General features: G+C 44.2%; 1 protein-coding gene across 1 annotated transcript in view; it reads left to right on the top strand.

Moving 5' to 3' along the window:
• The window catches only part of LOC134968623 (mucin-19-like), a 517,580-nt gene that overhangs the window by 277,011 nt on the left and 220,616 nt on the right, over positions 1 to 19,953 (top strand). The window contains exons 38-39 of the mRNA XM_063944156.1: positions 36 to 290; positions 445 to 711. Of these exons, the coding sequence (XP_063800226.1) occupies positions 36 to 290; positions 445 to 711 (522 nt within the window). The remainder of the gene's footprint in view (positions 1 to 35; positions 291 to 444; positions 712 to 19,953) is intronic.

The raw sequence follows: 19,953 nt of genomic DNA, 5'->3' as shown, positions 1-19,953 counted from the left end.
GTATATGATGATAACATGATTTAATTTCCCTTCAGTTCCCGGACTGGCTGCCAACATCACACTCAGCAATTACATGTCGGTTAATGTTCTCGGAATCTCATGGATAAAACCATCAGTAAACGTGGACTATTATCAAGTCACTCTGACAGGAGACATAAATGTCACAGCACAGACTAATGCTACACAATGGAATATGACAGGGCTATCACCAGGCAGGGTATATACAGTCACTGTACAGACACTTAGTGGTAACTGCAGCCAGACATCCGCTGGAGTGACAGAGGCCACGTGTGAGTATGATCGGGGTCACGTGACTTATCATGTGATCATACATAGACTCTGCACTTCTTGTCCTGTTACTCTCCCTCTAACATGTGTATTCTCATTACTTGTACATAGACTGTATATGTCATCTATTAATTGTGTTTCTATGTTATTACACAGATCCAACCCCACCAGGGAACGTAACCTTTACCACAGTTGGAGTAAACTTCATCACACTGTCTTGGGGAGAGCCGGCCAATATGACAGGTGTAATAAAGACATATAATATAACTTATGGGAATTCTTCATACACTTGGACTGCAGCAAGTAACACATCAAATACCACCCTTCAGAGCCTGATATCTGGGACTAATTACACCATTACTGTGGTAACAGTCGGAGCCCGGGGGTATCAGAGTTTACCTGTTAGTGCATATGTGTATACTAGTAAGTATTTCTCATATCTTTTAGCTGCAATAGGTCAGTTTCATGTTACATGTTTATATAAGATGTACGATATCCCTGGTAATTAGCTGTCAGAGTAGTGTTCTGTAGTAATGGTGCCGCACTAGTGCTGTAATGTTACATGTGTATATAAGATGTATGATATCCTGGTAATTAGCTGTCAGAGTAGTGTACTGTAGTAATGGTGCCGCACTAGTGATGTAATGTTACATGTGTATATAAGATGTATGATATCCTGGTAATTAGCTGTCAGAGTAGTGTACTGTAGTAATGGTGCCGCACTAGTGATGTAATGTTACATGTGTATATAAGATGTATGATATCCTGGTAATTAGCTGTCAGAGTAGTGTACTGTAGTAATGGTGCTGCACTAGTGATATAATGTTACATGTGTATATAACATGTATTATATACCTGGTAATTAGCTGTCAGAGTAGTGTACTGTAGTAATGGTGCTGCACTAGTGCTGTAATGTTACATGTGTATATAAGATGTATGATATCCTGGTAATTAGCTGCCAGAGTAGTGTACTGTAGTAATGGTGCCGCACTAGTGATGTAATGTTACATGTGTATATAAGATGTATGATATCCCTGGTAATTAGCTGTCAGAGTAGTGTACTGTAGTAATGGTGCCGCACTAGTGATGTAATGTTACATGTGTATTTCTCTGACGTCCTAAGTGGATGCTGGGGACTCCGTCAGGACCATGGGGAATAGCGGCTCCGCAGGAGACAGGGCACAAAAGTAAAAGCTTTAGGATCAGGTGGTGTGCACTGGCTCCTCCCCCTATGACCCTCCTCCAAGCCCCAGTTAGGTTTTTGTGCCCGGCTGAGAAGGGTGCAATCTAGGTGGCTCTCCTAAAGAGCTGCTTAGAGTAAAAGTTTTGTTAGGTTTTTTATTTTCAGTGAGTCCTGCTGGCAACAGGCTCACTGCACCGAGGGACTTAGGGGAGAAGAAGTGAACTCACCTGCGTGCAGGATGGATTGGCTTCTTAGGCTACTGGACACTAGCTCCAGAGGGACGATCACAGGTACAGCCTGGATGGGTCACCGGAGCCGCGCCGCCGACCCCCTTGCAGATGCTGAAGAGAGAAGAGGTCCAGAAATCGGCGGCTGAAGACTTCTCAGTCTTCATGAGGTAGCGCACAGCACTGCAGCTGTGCGCCATTGCTCTCAGCACACTTCACACCAACGGTCACTGAGGGTGCAGGGCGCTTGGGGGGGCGCCCTGGGCAGCAATGAAAGTACCTATGCTGGCTAAAAATACATCACATATAGCCCCTGGGGCTATATGGATGTATTTAACCCCTGCCAGGTTGTCAGAAAAACGGGAGAAGAAGCCTGCCGAAAAGGGGGCGGGGCCTATTCTCCTCAGCACACAGCGCCATTTTCCTACACAGCTCCGCTGCTAGGAAGGCTCCCAGGCTCTCCCCTGCACTGCACTACAGAAACAGGGTTAAAACAGAGAGGGGGGGCACTTATTTGGCGATATTATTATATATTAAGATGCTATAAGGGAAAACACTTATATAAGGTTGTCCCTGTATAATATAGCGTTTTGGTGTGTGCTGGCAAACTCTCCCTCTGTCTCCCCAAAGGGCTAGTGGGGTCCTGTCCTCTATCAGAGCATTCCCTGTGTGTGTGCTATGTGTCGGTACGTGTGTGTCGACATGTATGAGGACGATGTTGGTGAGGAGGCGGAGCAATTGCCTGTAATGGTGATGTCACTCTCTAGGGAGTCGACACCGGAATGGATGGCTTATTTAGGGAATTACGTGATAATGTCAACACGCTGCAAGGTCGGTTGACGACATGAGACGGCCGGCAAACCAATTAGTACCTGTCCAGGCGTCTCAAACACCGTCAGGGGCTTTAAAACGCCCATTTACCTCAGTCGGTCGACACAGACACGGACACTGACTCCAGTGTCGACGGTGAAGAAACAAACGTATTTTCCATTTGGGCCACACATTACATGTTAAGGGCAATGAAGGAGGTGTTACATATTTCTGATACTACAAGTACCACAAAAGAGGGTATTATGTGGGGTGTGAAAAAACTACCTGTAGTTTTTCCTGAATCAGATAAATTAAATGAAGTGTGTGATGATGCGTGGGTTTCCCCCGATAGAAAATTATTGGCGTTATACCCTTTCCCGCCAGAAGTTAGGGCGCGTTGGGAAACACCCCTTAGGGTGGATAAGGCGCTCACACGCTTATCAAAACAAGTGGCGTTACCGTCTCCAGATACGGCCGCCCTCAAGGAGCCAGCTGATAGGAGGCTGGAAAATATCCTAAAAAGTATATACACACATACTGGTGTTATACTGCGACCAGCGATCGCCTCAGCCTGGATGTGCAGCGCTGGGGTGGCTTGGTCGGATTCCCTGACTGAAAATATTGATACCCTTGACAGGGACAGTATTTTATTGACTATAGAGCATTTAAAGGATGCATTTCTATATATGCGAGATGCACAGAGGGATATTTGCACTCTGGCATCAAGAGTAAGTGCGATGTCCATATCTGCCAGAAGATGTTTATGGACACGACAGTGGTCAGGTGATGCAGATTCCAAACGGCACATGGAAGTATTGCCGTATAAAGGGGAGGAGTTATTTGGGGTCGGTCCATCGGACCTGGTGGCCACGGCAACAGCTGGAAAATCCACCTTTTTTACCCCAAGTCACATCTCAGCAGAAAAAGACACCGTCTTTTCAGCCTCAGTCCTTTCGTCCCCATAAGGGCAAGCAGGCAAAAGGCCAGTCATATCTGCCCAGGGATAGAGGAAAGGGAAGAAGACTGCAGCAGGCAGCCCATTCCCAGGAACAGAAGCCCTCCACCGCTTTTGCCAAGTCCTCAGCATGACGCTGGGGCCGTACAAGCAGACTCAGGTGCGGTGGGGGGTCGTCTCAAGAGTTTCAGCGCGCAGTGGGCTCACTCGCAAGTGGACCCCTGGATCCTACAAGTAGTATCCCAGGGGTACAGATTGGAAATTCGAGACGTCTCCCCCTCGCAGGTTCCTGAAGTCTGCTTTACCAACGTCTCCCTCCGACAGGGAGGCAGTATTATAAACAATTCACAAGCTGTATTCCCAGCAGGTGATAATCAAAGTACCCCTCCTACAACAAGGAAAGGGGTATTATTCCACACTATATTGTGGTACTGAAGCCAGACGGCTCGGTGAGACCTATTCTAAATCTGAAATATTTAAACACTTACATACAAAGGTTCAAATCAAGATGGAGTCACTCAGAACAGTGATAGCGAACCAGGAAGAAGGGGACTATATGGTGTCCCTGGACATCAAGGATGCTTACCTCCATGTCCCAATTTGCCCTTCTCACCAAGGGTACCTCAGGTTCGTGGTACAAAACTGTCACTATCAGTTTCAGACGCTGCCGTTTGGATTGTCCACGGCACCCCGGGTCTTTACCAAGGTAATGGCCGAAATGATGATTCTTCTTCAAAGAAAAGGCGTCTTAATTATCCCTTACTTGGACGATCTCCTGATAAGGGCAAGGTCCAGAGAACAGTTGGAGGTCGGAGTAGCACTATCTCAAGTAGTTCTACGACAGCACGGGTGGATTCTAAATATTCCAAAATCGCAGCTGTCTCCGACGACACGTCTGCTGTTCCTAGGGATGATTCTGGACACAGTCCAGAAAAAGGTGTTTCTCCCGGAGGAGAAAGCCAGGGAGTTATCCGAGCTAGTCAGGAACCTCCTAAAACCAGGAAAAGTGTCAGTGCATCATTGCACAAGGGTCCTGGGAAAAATGGTGGCTTCTTACGAAGCGATTCCATTCGGCAGATTTCACGCAAGAACTTTTCAGTGGGATCTGCTGGAAAAATGGTCCGGATCGCATCTTCAGATGCATCAGCGGATAACCCTGTCTCCAAGGACAAGGGTGTCTCTTCTGTGGTGGCTGCAGAGTGCTCATCTACTAAAGGGCCACAGATTCGGCATTCAGGACTGGGTCCTGGTGACCACGGATGCCAGCCTGAAAGGCTGGGGAGCAGTAACACAAGGAAAAAATTTCCAGGGAGTGTGATCAAGTCTGGAGACTTTTCTCCACATAAATATACTGGAGCTAAGAGCAATTTACAATGCTCTAAGCTTAGCAAGACCTCTGCTTCAAGGTCAGCCGGTATTGATCCAGTGGGACAACATCACGGCAGTCGCCCACGTAAACAGACAGGGCGGCACAAGAAGCAGGAGGGCAATGGCAGAAACTGCAAGGATTCTTCGCTGGGCGGAAAATCATGTGATAGCACTGTCAGCAGTGTTCATTCTGGGAGTGGACAACTGGGAAGCAGACTTCCTCAGCACGACCTCCACCCGGGAGAGTGGGGACTTCATCGGGAAGTCTTCCACATGATTGTGAACCGTTGGGAAAGACCAAAGGTGGACATGATGGCGTCCCGCCTGAACAAAAAACTGGACAGGTATTGCGCCAGGTCAAGAGACCCTCAGGCAATAGCTGTGGACGTTCTGGTAACACCGTGGGTGTACCAGTCGGTGTATGTGTTCCCTCCTCTGCTTCTCATACCTAAGGTACTGAGAATTATAAGACGTAGAGGAGTAAGAACTATACTCGTGGCTCCGGATTGGCCAAGAAGGACTTGATACCCGGAACTTCAAGAGATGCTCACAGAGGACTCATGGCCTCTGCCGCTAAGAAGGGACTTGCTTCAGCAAGTACCATGTCTGTTCCAAGACTTACCGCGGCTGCGTTTGACGGCATGGCGGTTGAACGCCGGATCCTAAGGGAAAAAGGCATTCCGGAAGAGGTCATTCCTACCCTGGTCAAAGCCAGGAAGGAGGTGACCGCACAACATTATCACCACATGTGGCGAAAATATGTTGCGTGGTGTGAGGCCAGGAAGGCCCCACGAAGAAATTTCAACTCGGTCGATTCCTGCATTTCCTGCAAACAGGAGTGTCTATGGGCCTCAAATTGGGGTCCATTAAGGTTCAAATTTCGGCCCTGTCGATTTTCTTCCAGAAAGAATTGGCTTCAGTTCCTGAAGTCCAGAAGTTTGTCAAGGGAGTACTGCATATACAACCCCCTTTTGTGCCTCCAGTGGCACTGTGGGATCTCAACGTAGTTCTGGGATTCCTCAAATCACATTGGTTTAAACCGCTCAAATCTGTGGATTTGAAATATCTCACATGGAAAGTGACCATGATGTTGGCCCTGGCCTCGGCCAGGCGAGTGTCAGAATTGGCGGCTTTGTCTCACAAAAGCCCATATCTGATTGTCCATTCGGACAGGGCAGAGCTGCGGACTCGTCCCCAGTTTCTCCCTAAGGTGGTGTCAGCGTTTCACCTGAACCAGCTTATTGTGGTACCTGCGGCTACTAGGGACTTGGAGGACTCCAAGTTGCTAGATGTTGTCAGGGCCCTGAAAATATAGGTTTCCAGGACGGCTGGAGTCAGGAAAACTGACTTGCTGTTATCCTGTATGCACCCAACAAACTGGGTGCTCTTGCTTCTAAGCAGACGATTGCTAGTTGGATGTGTAGTACAATTCAGCTTGCACATTCTGTGGCAGGCCTGCCACAGCCAAAATATGTAAATGCCCATTCCACAAGGAAGGTGGGCTCATCTTGGGCGGCTGCCCGAGGGGTCTCGGCTTTACAACTTTGCCGAGCTGCTACTTGGTCAGGGGCACACCCTGGCTGAGGAGGACCTGGAGTTCTCTCACTCGGTGCTGCAGAGTCATCCGCACTCTCCCGCCTGTTTGGGAGCTTTGGTATAATCCCCATGGTCCTGACGGAGTCCCCAGCATCCACTTAGGACGTCAGAGAAAATAAGAATTTACTTACCGATAATTCTATTTCTCGTAGTCCGTAGTGGATGCTGGGCGCCCATCCCAAGTGCGGATTGTCTGCAATACTTGTACATAGTTATTGTTACAAAAATCGGGTTATTATTGTTGTGAGCCATCTTTTCAGAGGCTCCGCTGTTATCATGCTGTTAACTGGGTTCAGATCACAGGTTGTACAGTGTGATTGGTGTGGCTGGTATGAGTCTTACCCGGGATTCAAAATCCTTCCTTATTGTGTACGCTCGTCCGGGCACAGTATCCTAACTGAGGCTTGGAGGAGGGTCATAGGGGGAGGAGCCAGTGCACACCACCTGATCCTAAAGCTTTTACTTTTGTGCCCTGTCTCCTGCGGAGCCGCTATTCCCCATGGTCCTGACGGAGTCCCCAGCATCCACTACGGACTACGAGAAATAGAATTATCGGTAAGTAAATTCTTATTTTCTCTGACGTCCTAGTGGATGCTGGGACTTCCGTAAGGACCATGGGGAATAGCGGCTCCGCAGGAGACTGGGCACAAAAGTAAAAGCTTTAGACTAGCTGGTGTGCACTCCCCCTATGACCCTCCTCCAAGCCTCAGTTAGATTTTTGTGCCCGAACGAGAAGGGTGCAGGCTAGGTGGCTCTACTGAGCTGCTTAGAAGTAAAAGTTTAAATAGGTTTTTTATTTTCAGTGAGTCCTGCTGGCAACAGGCTCACTGCATCGTGGGACTAAGGGGAGAAGAAGCGAACTCACCTGCGTGCAGAGTGGATTGGGCTTCTTGGCTACTGGACATTAGCTCCAGAGGGACGATCACAGGTTCAGCCTGGATGGGTCCCGGAGCCGCGCCGCCGGCCCCCTTACAGAGCCAGAAGAGCGAAGAGGTCCGGAGAAAGCGGCGGCAGAAGACGTTCCTGTCTTCAAATAAGGTAGCGCACAGCACTGCAGCTGTGCGCCATTGCTCTCAGCACACTTCACACTCCGGTCACTGAGGGTGCAGGGCGCTGGGGGGGAGCGCCCTGAGACGCAATAAAACACTATAAAAACCTTATATGGCTAAAGAAATGCATCACATATAGCTCCCGGGCTATATGGATGCATTTAACCCCTGCCAGTTTTCCTGAAAAAAGCGGGAGAAAAGGCCGCCGTGAAGGGGGCGGAGCCTTTCTCCTCAGCACACAAGCACCATTTTCTTTCACAGCTCCGCTGGAAGGACGGCTCCCTGACTCTCCCCTGCAACAAGAATCAGGGTAAAACAAGAGAGGGGGGGCACTATTGGCAGCAAATATAAAACAGCAGCTGTAAAGGGAGAAACACTTATATAAGGTTATCCCTGTATATATATAGCGCTCTGGTGTGTGCTGGCAAACTCTCCCTCTGTCTCCCCAAAGGGCTCGTGGGGTCCTGTCCTCTATCAGAGCATTCCCTGTGTGTGTGCTGTGTGTCGGTACGTTTGTGTCGACATGTATGAGGAGAAAAATGATGTAGAGACGGAGCAGAGTGTCTGTAACAGTGATGTCACCCCCTAGGGGGTCGACACCTGAGTGGATGTACTGTTGAAAATTACGTGACAGTGTCAGCTCTGTATAACAAAAACAGTGGTTGACATGAGACAGCCGGCTACTCAGCTTGTGCCTGTCCAGACGTCTCATAGGCTGTCAGGGGCTCTAAAGCGCCCGTTACCTCAGATACAGACGCCGACACGGATACTGACTCCTGTGTTGACGGTGAAGAGACAACCGTGATTTCCAGTAGGGCCACACGTTACATGATTGAGACAATGGAAAATGTTTTATACATTTCTGATAATACGAGTACCACCAAAAAGGGGTATTATGTTCGGTGAGGGAAAAACTACCTGTAGTTTTCCTGAATCTGAGAAATAAAATGAGGTGTGTGATGATGCGTGGGTTTCCCCCCGATAACAATTGATAATTTCTTAAAAAGTATTGGCTGTATACCCTTTCCCGCCAGAGGTTAGGGTGCGTTGGGAAACACCCCCTAGGGGGTATAAGGCGCTCACACGCTTGTAAGAACAAGGGCTCTACCCTCTCATGAGATGGCCGCCCTTAAGGATCCTGCTGATAGAAAGCAGGAGGGTATCCAAAAATGTATTCACACACATACTGGTGTTATACTGCGACCAGCAATCGCCTCAGCCTGGAGGTGCAGTGCTGGGTTGGCATGGTCGGATTCCCTGACTGGAAATATTGATATCCTAGATAAGGATAGTATATTATTGCCTATAGAGCATTTAAAAGATGCATTTCTATATATGCATGATGCACAGCGGAATATTTGCCGACTGGCATCAAGTATAAGTGCGTTGTCCAATTCTACCAGTAAAATGGTCAGGTGATGCGGATTCCAAACGGCATTTGGAAGTATTGCCTTTGAAAGGGGACATTTGGGGTCGGTCTTTTAGACCTGGTGGCCACGGCAACAACTGGGAAATCCACGTTTGTACCCCAGGTCGCCTCTCAAAATAAGACGCCGTATTATCAGGCGCAGTCCTTTGTTGGCAAGCGGACAAAAGGTTCCTCTTTTCTGCTCGTGACAGAGGGAGAGGAAAAAGGCTGAAGAGATTAGCCAGTTCCCAGGAACAGAAACCCTTTCCCGCCTCTGCCAAGTCCTCAGTATGACGATAGGGCCTTACAAGCTCAGGCACGGTGGGGGCCCGTTCTCAATGAATTTCAGTGCGCAGTGGCTCACTCGCAAGTAGACCCCTGGATCCTTCAGGTAATATCTCAGGGGTACATATTGGAATTCGAGACGTCTCCCCCTCGCCGTTTCCAAAAGTCGGCTTTACCGACGTCTCCCGCTAGCAGGGAGGCAGTTTTGGAAGCCATTCACAAGCTGTATTCCCAGCAGGTGATAATCAAGGTACCCCTCCTGCAACAGGGAACGGGGTATTATTCCACACTATTGTGGTACCGAAGCCAGACGGCTCGGTGAGACCGATTCTAAATCTAAATCTAAAATCAAAAATCTTTGAACACTTACATACAGAGGTTCAAATTTAAGATTGAGTCACTCAGAGCAGTGATTGCGAACCTGGAAGAAGGGGACTACATGATGTCTCGGGACATCAAGGATGCTTACCTTCATGTCAAAATTTACCCTTCTCACCAAGGGTACCTCAGGTTATGGTACAGAACTGTCACTATCAGTTCAGACGCTGCCGTAGGGATGGTCCACGGCACCCCGGGTCTTTACCAAGGTAATGGCCGAAATGATATCCCTTCGAAGGAAGGGAATTTTAGTTATCCCTTACTTGGACGATTCCCTGATAAGGGTAAGATCCAGGGAACAGTTGGAAGTCGGTGTAGCACTATCTCAGGTAGTGTTGCGGCAGCACGATTGGATTCTCAATATTCCAAAATCGCAGCTGGTTCCGACGACTTGTCTTCTGTTTCCTAGGGATGATCCTGGACACAGTCCAGAAAAAAGGTGTTTCTCCCGGAAGAGAAAGCCAGGGAGTTATCCGAGCTAGTCAGGAACCTCCTAAAACCGAACCAAGTCTCAGTGCATCAATGCACAAGGGTTCTGGGTAAAAATGGTGGCTTCCTACGAAGCAATCCCATTCGTTAGATTCCACGCAAGAACTTTCCAGTGGAACCTACTGGACAAATGGTCCGGGTCGCATTTTCAGATGCATCAGCGGATAACCCTGTCACCAAGGACAAGGGTATCCATCCTGTGGTGGTTGCAGAGTGCTCATCTTCTAGAGGGCCGCAGATTCGGCATTCAGGACTGGGTCCTGGTGACCACGGATGCCAGCCTGCGAGGCTGGGGAGCAGTCACACAGGGAAGGAATATCCAGGGCTTAGGGTCAAGCCTGGATACATCACTTCACATAAATATCCTGAAGCTAAGGGCCATTTACAATGCTCTAAGCTTAGCAAGACCTCTGCTTCAAGGTCAGCCGGTGTTGATCCAGTCGGACAACATCATGGCAGTCACCCACGTAAACAGACAGGGTGACACAAGAAGCAGGAGGGCAATGGCAGAAGCTGCAGGGATTCTTCGCTGGGCGGAAAATCATGTGATAGCACTGTCAACAGTATTCATTCCGGGAGTGGACAACTGGGAAGCAGACTTCCTCAGCACGACCTCCACCCGGGAGAGTGGGGACTTCACCCAGAAGTCGTCCACATGATTAAAAAACTCGACAGGTATTGCGCCAGGTCAAGAGACCCTCAGGCAATAGTTGTAGACGCTCTGGTAACACCGTGGGTGTACCAGTCAGGGTATGTGTTCCCTCCTCTGCCTCTCATACCCAAGGTACTGAGATTGATAAGATGGAGAGGAGAAAGCACTATATTCGTGGCTCCGGATTGGCCAAGAAGGACTTGGTAACCGGAACTTCAAGAGATGCTCACGGAGGATCCGTGGCCTCTAACTCTAAGAAGGGACCTGCTCCGGCAAGGACCCTGTCTGTTCCAAGACTTACCGCGGCTGCGTTTGACGGCATGCCGGTTGAACACCGGATCCTGAAGGAAAAAAGGCATTCCGGATGAAGTCATCCATATCCTGATCTAAAGCCAGGAAGGATGTAACCGCAAAAACATTATCACCGCAATTGGCGAAAATATGTTGCGTGGTGCGAGGCCAGTAAGGCCCGACGGAGGAAATTCAACTGGGTCGATTCCTACATTTCCTGCAAGCAGGATTGTCTATGGGCCTAAAATTAGGATCCATTAAGGTTCAAATTTCGGCCCTGTCGATCTTCTTCCAGAAGGAACTGGCTTCAGTTCCAGAAGTCCAGACTTTTGTAAAGGGGGTACTGCATATACAGCCTCCCTTTGTGCCTCCAGTGGCACCCTGGGATCTCAATGTGGTTTTGGGATTCCTAAAATCACATTGGTTCGAATCACTTGCCACAGTGGATTTAAAATATCTCACATGGAAAGTGGTAATGCTGTTAGCCCTGGCTTCAGCCAGGCGCGTATCAGAATTGGCGGCTTTATCCTATAAAAGCCCTTACCTGATATTTCATTCGGATAGGGCGGAATTGAGGACTCGTCCTCAATTTCTCCCTAAGGTGGTTTCAGCGTTTCACATGAACCAACCTATTGTGGTACCTGCGGCTACTAGGGACTTGGAGGACTCCAAGTTGCTGGACGTAGTCAGGGCCTTAAAAATATATGTTTCCAGGACGGCTGGAGTCAGAAAATCTGACTCGCTGTTTATACTGTATGCACCCAACCTGCTGGGTGCTCCTGCTTCTAAGCAGACGATTGCTCGTTGGATTTGTAATACAATTCAGCTTGCACATTCTGTGGCAGGCCTGCCACAGCCAAAATCTGTTAAAGCCCATTCCACAAGGAAGGTGGGCTCATCTTGGGCGGCTGCCCGAGGGGTCTCGGCTTTACAACTTTGCCGAGCAGCTACTTGGTCAGGGGCAAACACGTTTGCTAAATTCTACAAATTTGATACCCTGGCTGAGGAGGACCTGGAGTTCTCTCATTCGGTGCTGCAGAGTCATCCGCACTCTCCCGCCCGTTTGGGAGCTTTGGTATAATCCCCATGGTCCTTACGGAAGTCCCAGCATCCACTAGGACGTCAGAGAAAATAAGAATTTACTTACCGATAATTCTATTTCTCGTAGTCCGTAGTGGATGCTGGGCGCCCATCCCAAGTGCGGATTGTCTGCAATACTTGTATATAGTTATTGTTACAAAAAAATCGGGTTGTTTATTGTTGTGAGCCATCTTTTTAGAGGCTCCTACGTTTATCATACTGTTAACTGGGTTCAGATCACAGGTTGTACGGTGTGATTGGTGTGGCTGGTATGAGTCTTACCCGGGATTCAAAATCCTTCCTTATTATGCACGCTCGTCCGGGCACAGTATCCTAACTGAGGCTTGGAGGAGGGTCATAGGGGGAGGAGCCAGTGCACACCAGCTACTCTAAAGCTTTTACTTTTGTGCCCAGTCTCCTGCGGAGCCGCTATTCCCCATGGTCCTTACGGAAGTCCCAGCATCCACTACGGACTACGAGAAATAGAATTATCGGTAAGTAAATTCTTATTATAAGATGTATGATATCCCTGGTAATTAGCTGTCAGAGTAGTGTACTGTAGTAATGGTGCCGCACTAGTGATGTAATGTTACATGTGTATATAAGATGTATGATATCCTGGTAAATAGCTGTCAGAGTAATGTACTGTAGTAATGGTGCTGCACTAGTGATGTAATGTTACGTGTGTATATAAGATGTATTATATACCTGGTAATTAGCTGTCAGAGTAGTGTACTGTAGTAATGGTGCCGCACTAGTGCTGTAATGTTACATGTGTATATAAGATGTATGATATCCCTGGTAATTAGCTGTCAGAGTAGTGTACTGTAGTAATGGTGCCGCACTAGTGATGTAATGTTACATGTGTATATAAGATGTATGATATCCTGGTAATTAGCTGTCAGAGTAGTGTACTGTAGTAATGGTGCTGCACTAGTGATGTAATGTTACGTGTGTATATAAGATGTATTATATACTTGGTAATTAGCTGTCAGAGTAGTGTACTGTAGTAATGGTGTTGCACTAGTGATGTAATGTTACATGTGTATATAAGATGTATGATATCCCTGGTAATTAGCTGTCAGAGTAGTGTACTGTAGTAATGGTGCCGCACTAGTGATGTAATGTTACGTGTGTATATAAGATGTATTATATACTTGGTAATTAGCTGTCAGAGTAGTGTACTGTAGTAATGGTGCCGCACTAGTGATGTAATGTTACTTGTGTATATAAGATGTATTATATCCTGGTAATTAGCTGTCAGAGTAGTGTACTGTAGTAATGGTGCTGCACTAGTGATGTAATGTTACGTGTGTATATAAGATGTATGATATCCTGGTAATTAGCTGTCAGAGTAGTGTACTGTAGTAATGGTGTTGCACTAGTGATGTAATGTTACATGTGTATATAAGATGTGTGATATCCCTGGTAATTAGCTGTCAGAGTAGTGTACTGTAGTAATGGTGCTGCACTAGTGATGTAATGTTACATGTGTATATACGATGTGTGATATCCCTGGTAATTAGCTGTCAGAGTAGTGTACTGTAGTAATGGTGCTGCACTAGTGATGTAATGTTACATGTGTATATAAGATGTGTGATATCCCTGGTAATTAGCTGTCAGAGTGTACTGTAGTAATGGTACCGCACTAGTGATGTAATGTTACATGTGTATATAAGATGTATGATATCCCTGGTAATTAGCTGTCAGAGTAGTGCACTGTAGTAATGGTGCCGTACTAGTGATGTAAAGTTACATGTGTATATAAGATGTATGATATCCTGGTAATTAGCTGTCAGAGTAGTGCACTGTAGTAATGGTGTGCACTAGTGATGTAATGTTACATGTGTATATAAGATGTATGATATCCCTGGTAATTAGCTGTCAGAGTAGTGTACTGTAGTAATGGTGCTGCACTAGTGATGTAATGTTACATGTGTATATAAGATGTATGATATCCCTGGTAATTAGCTGTCAGAGTAGTGCACTGTAGTAATGGTGCCACACTAGTGATGTAATGTTACATGTGTATATAAGATGTATGATATCCTGGTAATTAGCTGTCAGAGTAGTGTACTGTAGTAATGGTGCCGCACTAGTGCTGTAATGTTACATGTGTATATAAGATGTATGATATCCTGGTAATTATCTGTCAGAGTAGTGTACTGTAGTAATGGTGTTGCACTAGTGATGTAATGTTACATGTGTATATAAGATGTACAGTATGATATCCTGGTAATTAGCTGTCAGAGTAGTGTACTGTAGTAATGGTGGCGCACTAGTGATGTAATGTTACATGTGTATATAAGATGAATGATATCCTGGTAATTAGCTGTCAGAGTAGTGTACTGTAGTAATGGTGCTGCACTAGTGATGTAATGTTACATGTGTATATAAGATGTGTGATATCCCTGGTAATTAGCTGTCAGAGTAGTGCACTATAGTAATGGTGCCGCACTAGTTATGTAATGTTACATGTGTATATAAGATGTGTGATATCCTGGTAATTAGCTGTCAGAGTAGTGTACTGTAGTAATGGTGTGCACTAGTGATGTAATGTTACATGTGTATATAAGATGTGTGATATCCCTGGTAATTAGCTGTCAGAGTAGTGTACTGTAGTAATGGTGCTGCACTAGTGATGTAATGTTACATGTGTATATAAGATGTATGATATCCCCGGTAATTAGCTGTTAGAGTAGTGTACTGTAGTAATGGTGCCGCAGTAGTGATGTCATGTTACATGTGTATATAAGATGTATGATATCCTGGTAATTATCTGTCAGAGTAGTGTACTGTAGTAATGGTACAGCAGTAGTGATGTAATGTTACATGTGTATATAAGATGTATGATATCCTGGTAATTATCTGTCAGAGTAGTGTACTGTAGTAATGGTGCCGCACTAGTGCTGTAATGTTACATGTGTATATAAGATGTATGATATCCTGGTAATTAGCTGTCAGAGTAGTGTACTGTAGTAATGGTGTTGCACTAGTGATGTAATGTTACATGTGTATATAAGATGTACAGTATGATATCCTGGTAATTAGCTGTCAGAGTAGTGTACTGTAGTAATGGTGTTGCACTAGTGATGTAATGTTACATGTGTATATAAGATGTACAGTATGATATCCTGGTAATTAGCTGTCAGAGTAGTGTACTGTAGTAATGGTGCTGCACTAGTGATGTAATGTTACATGTGTATATAAGATGTGTGATATCCTGGTAATTAGCTGTCAGAGTAGTGTACTGTAGTAATGGTGCTGCACTAGTGATGTAATGTTACATGTGTATATAAGATGTACAGTATGATATCCTGGTAATTAGCTGTCAGAGTAGTGTACTGTAGTAATGGTGTTGCACTAGTGATGTAATGTTACATGTGTATATAAGATGAATGATATCCTGGTAATTAGCTGTTAGAGCAGTGTACTGTAGTAATGGTGCTGCACTAGTGATGTAATGTTACATGTGTATATAAGATGTATGATATCCCTGGTAATTAGCTGTCAGAGTAGTGTACTGTAGTAATGGTGCCGCACTAGTGATGTAATGTTACATGTGTATATAAGATGTATGATATCCCTGGTAATTAGCTGTCAGAGCAGTGTACTGTAGTAATGGTGCTGCACTAGTGCTGTAATGTTACATGTTTATGTAAGATGTGTGATATCCCTGGTAATTAGCTGTAAGAGTAGTGCACTGTAGTAATGGTGCTGCACTAGTGATGTAATGTTACATGTGTATATAAGATGTATGATATCTCTGGTAATTAGCTGTCACAGTAGTGTACTGTAGTAATGGTGCCGCACTAGTGATGTAATGTTACATGTGTATATAAGATGTATGATATCCTGGTAATTAGCTGTCAGAGTAGTGTACTGTAGTAATGGTGCTGCACTAGTGATGTAATGTTACATGTGTATATAAGATGTATGATATCCTGGTAATTAGCTGTCAGAGTAGTGTACTGTAGTAATGGTGCTGCACTAGTGATGTAATGTTACATGTGTATATAAGATGTATTATATACCTGGTAATTAGCTGTCAGAGTAGTGTACTGTAGTAATGGTGTTGCACTAGTGATGTAATGTTACATGTGTATATAAGATGTATAATATCCCTGGTATTTAGCTGTCAGAGTAGTGTACTGTAGTAATGGTGCCGCACTAGTGATGTAATGTTACATGTGTATATAAGATGTATTATATACCTGGTAATTAGCTGTCAGAGTAGTGTACTGTAGTAATAATGCTGCACTAGTGATGTAATATTACATGTGTATATAAGATGTATGATATCCCTGGTAATTAGCTGTCAGAGCAGTGTGCTGTAGTAATGGTGTTGCACTAGTGATATAATGTTACATGTGTATATAAGATATCTGATATCCTGGTAATCAGCTGTCAAAGTAGTGCACTGTAGTAATGGTGCCGCACTAGTGATGTAATGTTACATGTGTATATAAGATGTATGATATCCCTGGTAATTAGCTGTCAGAGAAGTGTACTGTAGTAATGGTGCCGCACTAGTGCTGTAATGTTACATGTGTATATAAGATGTATGATATCTTTGGTAATTAGCTGTCAGAGTAGTGTACTGTAGTAATGGTGCCGCACTAGTGATGTAATGTTACATGTGTATATAAGATGTATTATATACCTGGTAATTAGCTGTCAGAGTAGTGCACTGTAGTAATGGTGCTGCACTAGTGATGTAATGTTACATGTGTATATAAGATGTGTGATATCCCTGGTAATTAGCTGTCAGAGTAGTGTACTGTAGTAATGGTGTTGCACTAGTGATGTACTGTTACATGTGTATATAAGATGTGTGATATCCCTGGTAATTAGCTGTCAGAGTAGTGTACTGTAGTAATGGTACTGCACTAGTGATGTACTGTTACATGTGTATATAAGATGTGTGATATCCCTGGTAATTAGCTGTCAGAGTAGTGTACTGTAGTAATGGTACTGCAGTAGTGATGTCATGTTACATGTGTATATAAGATGTGTGATATCCCTGGTAATTAGCTGTCAGAGTAGTGTACTGTAGTAATGGTGCTGCACTAGTGATGTAATGTTACATGTGTATATAAGATGTATGATATCGCTGGTAATTAGCTGTCAGAGCAGTGTACTGTAGTAATGGTGCTGCACTAGTGATGTAATGTTACATGTGTATATAAGATGTATGATATCCTGGTAATTAGCTGTCAGAGTAGTGTACTGTAGTAATGGTGCCGCACTAGTGATGTAATGTTACATGTGTATATAAGATGTATTATATCCTGGTAATTAGCTGTCAGAGTAGTGTACTGTAGTAATGGTGCCACACTAGTGATGTAATGTTACATGTGTATATAAGATGTGTGATATCCCTGGTAATTAGCTGTCAGAGTAGTGTACTGTAGTAATGGTGCTGCACTAGTGATGTAATGTTACATGTGTATATAAGATGTGTGATATCCCTGGTAATTAGCTGTCAGAGTAGTGTACTGTAGTAATGGTGCCGCACTAGTGATGTAATGTTACATGTGTATATAAGATGTATGATATCCCTGGTAATTAGCTGTCAGAGTAGTGTACTGTAGTAATGGTGTCACACTAGTGATGTACTGTTTCATGTGTATATAATATGTATGATATCCTGGTAATTAGCTGTCAGAGTAGTGTACTGTAGTAATGGTGCTGCAGTAGTGATGTAATGTTACATGTGTATATAAGATGTGTGATATCCCTGGTAATTAGCTGTCAGAGTAGTGTACTGTAGTAATGGTGCTGCACTAGTGATGTAATGTTACATGTGTATATAAGATGTATGATATCCCTGGTAATTAGCTGTCAGAGTAGTGTACTGTAGTAATGGTGCCGCACTAGTGATGTAATGTTACATGTGTATATAAGATGTATGATATCCTGGTAATTAGCTGTCAGAGTAGTGTACTGTAGTAATGGTGTTGCACTAGTGATGTAATGTTACATGTGTATATAAGATGTATGATATCCTGGTAATTAGCTGTCAGAGTAGTGTACTGTAGTAATGGTGCTGCACTAGTGATGTAATGTTACATGTGTATATAAGATGTGTGATATCCCTGGTAATTAGCTGTCAGAGTAGTGTACTGTAGTAATGGTGCTGCACTAGTGATGTCATGTTACATGTGTATATAAGATGTGTGATATCCTGGTAATTAGCTGTCAGAGTAGTGTACTGTAGTAATGGTGTGCACTAGTGATGTAATGTTACATGTGTATATAAGATGTATGATATCCTGGTAATTAGCTGTCAGAGCAGTGTACTGTAGTAATGGTGCTGCACTAGTGATGTAATGTTACATGTGTATATAAGATGTATGATATCCCTGGTAATTAGCTGTCAGAGTAGTGCACTGTAGTAATGGTGCCACACTAGTGATGTAATGTTACATGTGTATATAAGATGTATGATATCCTGGTAATTAGCTGTCAGAGTAGTGTACTGTAGTAATGGTGTCACACTAGTGCTGTAATGTTACATGTGTATATAAGATGTATGATATCCTGGTAATTAGCTGTCAGAGTAGTGTACTGTAGTAATAATGCTGCACTAGTGATGTAATGTTACATGTGTATATAAGATGTATGATATCCCTGGTAATTAGCTGTCAGAGTAGTGTACTGTAGTAATGGTGTCACACTAGTGATGTACTGTTTCATGTGTATATAATATGTATGATATCCTGGTAATTAGCTGTCAGAGTAGTGTACTGTAGTAATGGTGCTGCAGTAGTGATGTAATGTTACATGTGTATATAAGATGTGTGATATCCCTGGTAATTAGCTGTCAGAGTAGTGTACTGTAGTAATGGTGCTGCACTAGTGATGTAATGTTACATGTGTATATAAGATGTATGATATCCCTGGTAATTAGCTGTCAGAGTAGTGTACTGTAGTAATGGTGCCGCACTAGTGATGTAATGTTACATGTGTATATAAGATGTATGATATCCTGGTAATTAGCTGTCAGAGTAGTGTACTGTAGTAATGGTGTTGCACTAGTGATGTAATGTTACATGTGTATATAAGATGTATGATATCCTGGTAATTAGCTGTCAGAGTAGTGTACTGTAGTAATGGTGCTGCACTAGTGATGTAATGTTACATGTGTATATAAGATGTGTGATATCCCTGGTAATTAGCTGTCAGAGTAGTGTACTGTAGTAATGGTGCCGCACTAGTTATGTAATGTTACATGTGTATATAAGATGTGTGATATCCTGGTAATTAGCTGTCAGAGTAGTGTACTGTAGTAATGGTGTGCACTAGTGATGTAATGTTACATGTGTATATAAGATGTGTGATATCCCTGGTAATTAGCTGTCAGAGTAGTGTACTGTAGTAATGGTGCTGCACTAGTGATGTAATGTTACATGTGTATATAAGATGTATGATATCCCCGGTAATTAGCTGTTAGAGTAGTGTACTGTAGTAATGGTGCCGCAGTAGTGATGTCATGTTACATGTGTATATAAGATGTATGATATCCTGGTAATTATCTGTCAGAGTAGTGTACTGTAGTAATGGTACAGCAGTAGTGATGTAATGTTACATGTGTATATAAGATGTATGATATCCTGGTAATTATCTGTCAGAGTAGTGTACTGTAGTAATGGTGCCGCACTAGTGCTGTAATGTTACATGTGTATATAAGATGTATGATATCCTGGTAATTAGCTGTCAGAGTAGTGTACTGTAGTAATGGTGTTGCACTAGTGATGTAATGTTACATGTGTATATAAGATGTACAGTATGATATCCTGGTAATTAGCTGTCAGAGTAGTGTACTGTAGTAATGGTGTTGCACTAGTGATGTAATGTTACATGTGTATATAAGATGTACAGTATGATATCC

The sequence above is a fragment of the Pseudophryne corroboree genome, chromosome 11 (assembly GCF_028390025.1).
Source record: "Pseudophryne corroboree isolate aPseCor3 chromosome 11, aPseCor3.hap2, whole genome shotgun sequence".
NCBI classification, from domain to species: Eukaryota; Metazoa; Chordata; class Amphibia; order Anura; family Myobatrachidae; genus Pseudophryne; species Pseudophryne corroboree.
This window is presented reverse-complemented; position numbering and strand designations above follow the sequence as displayed.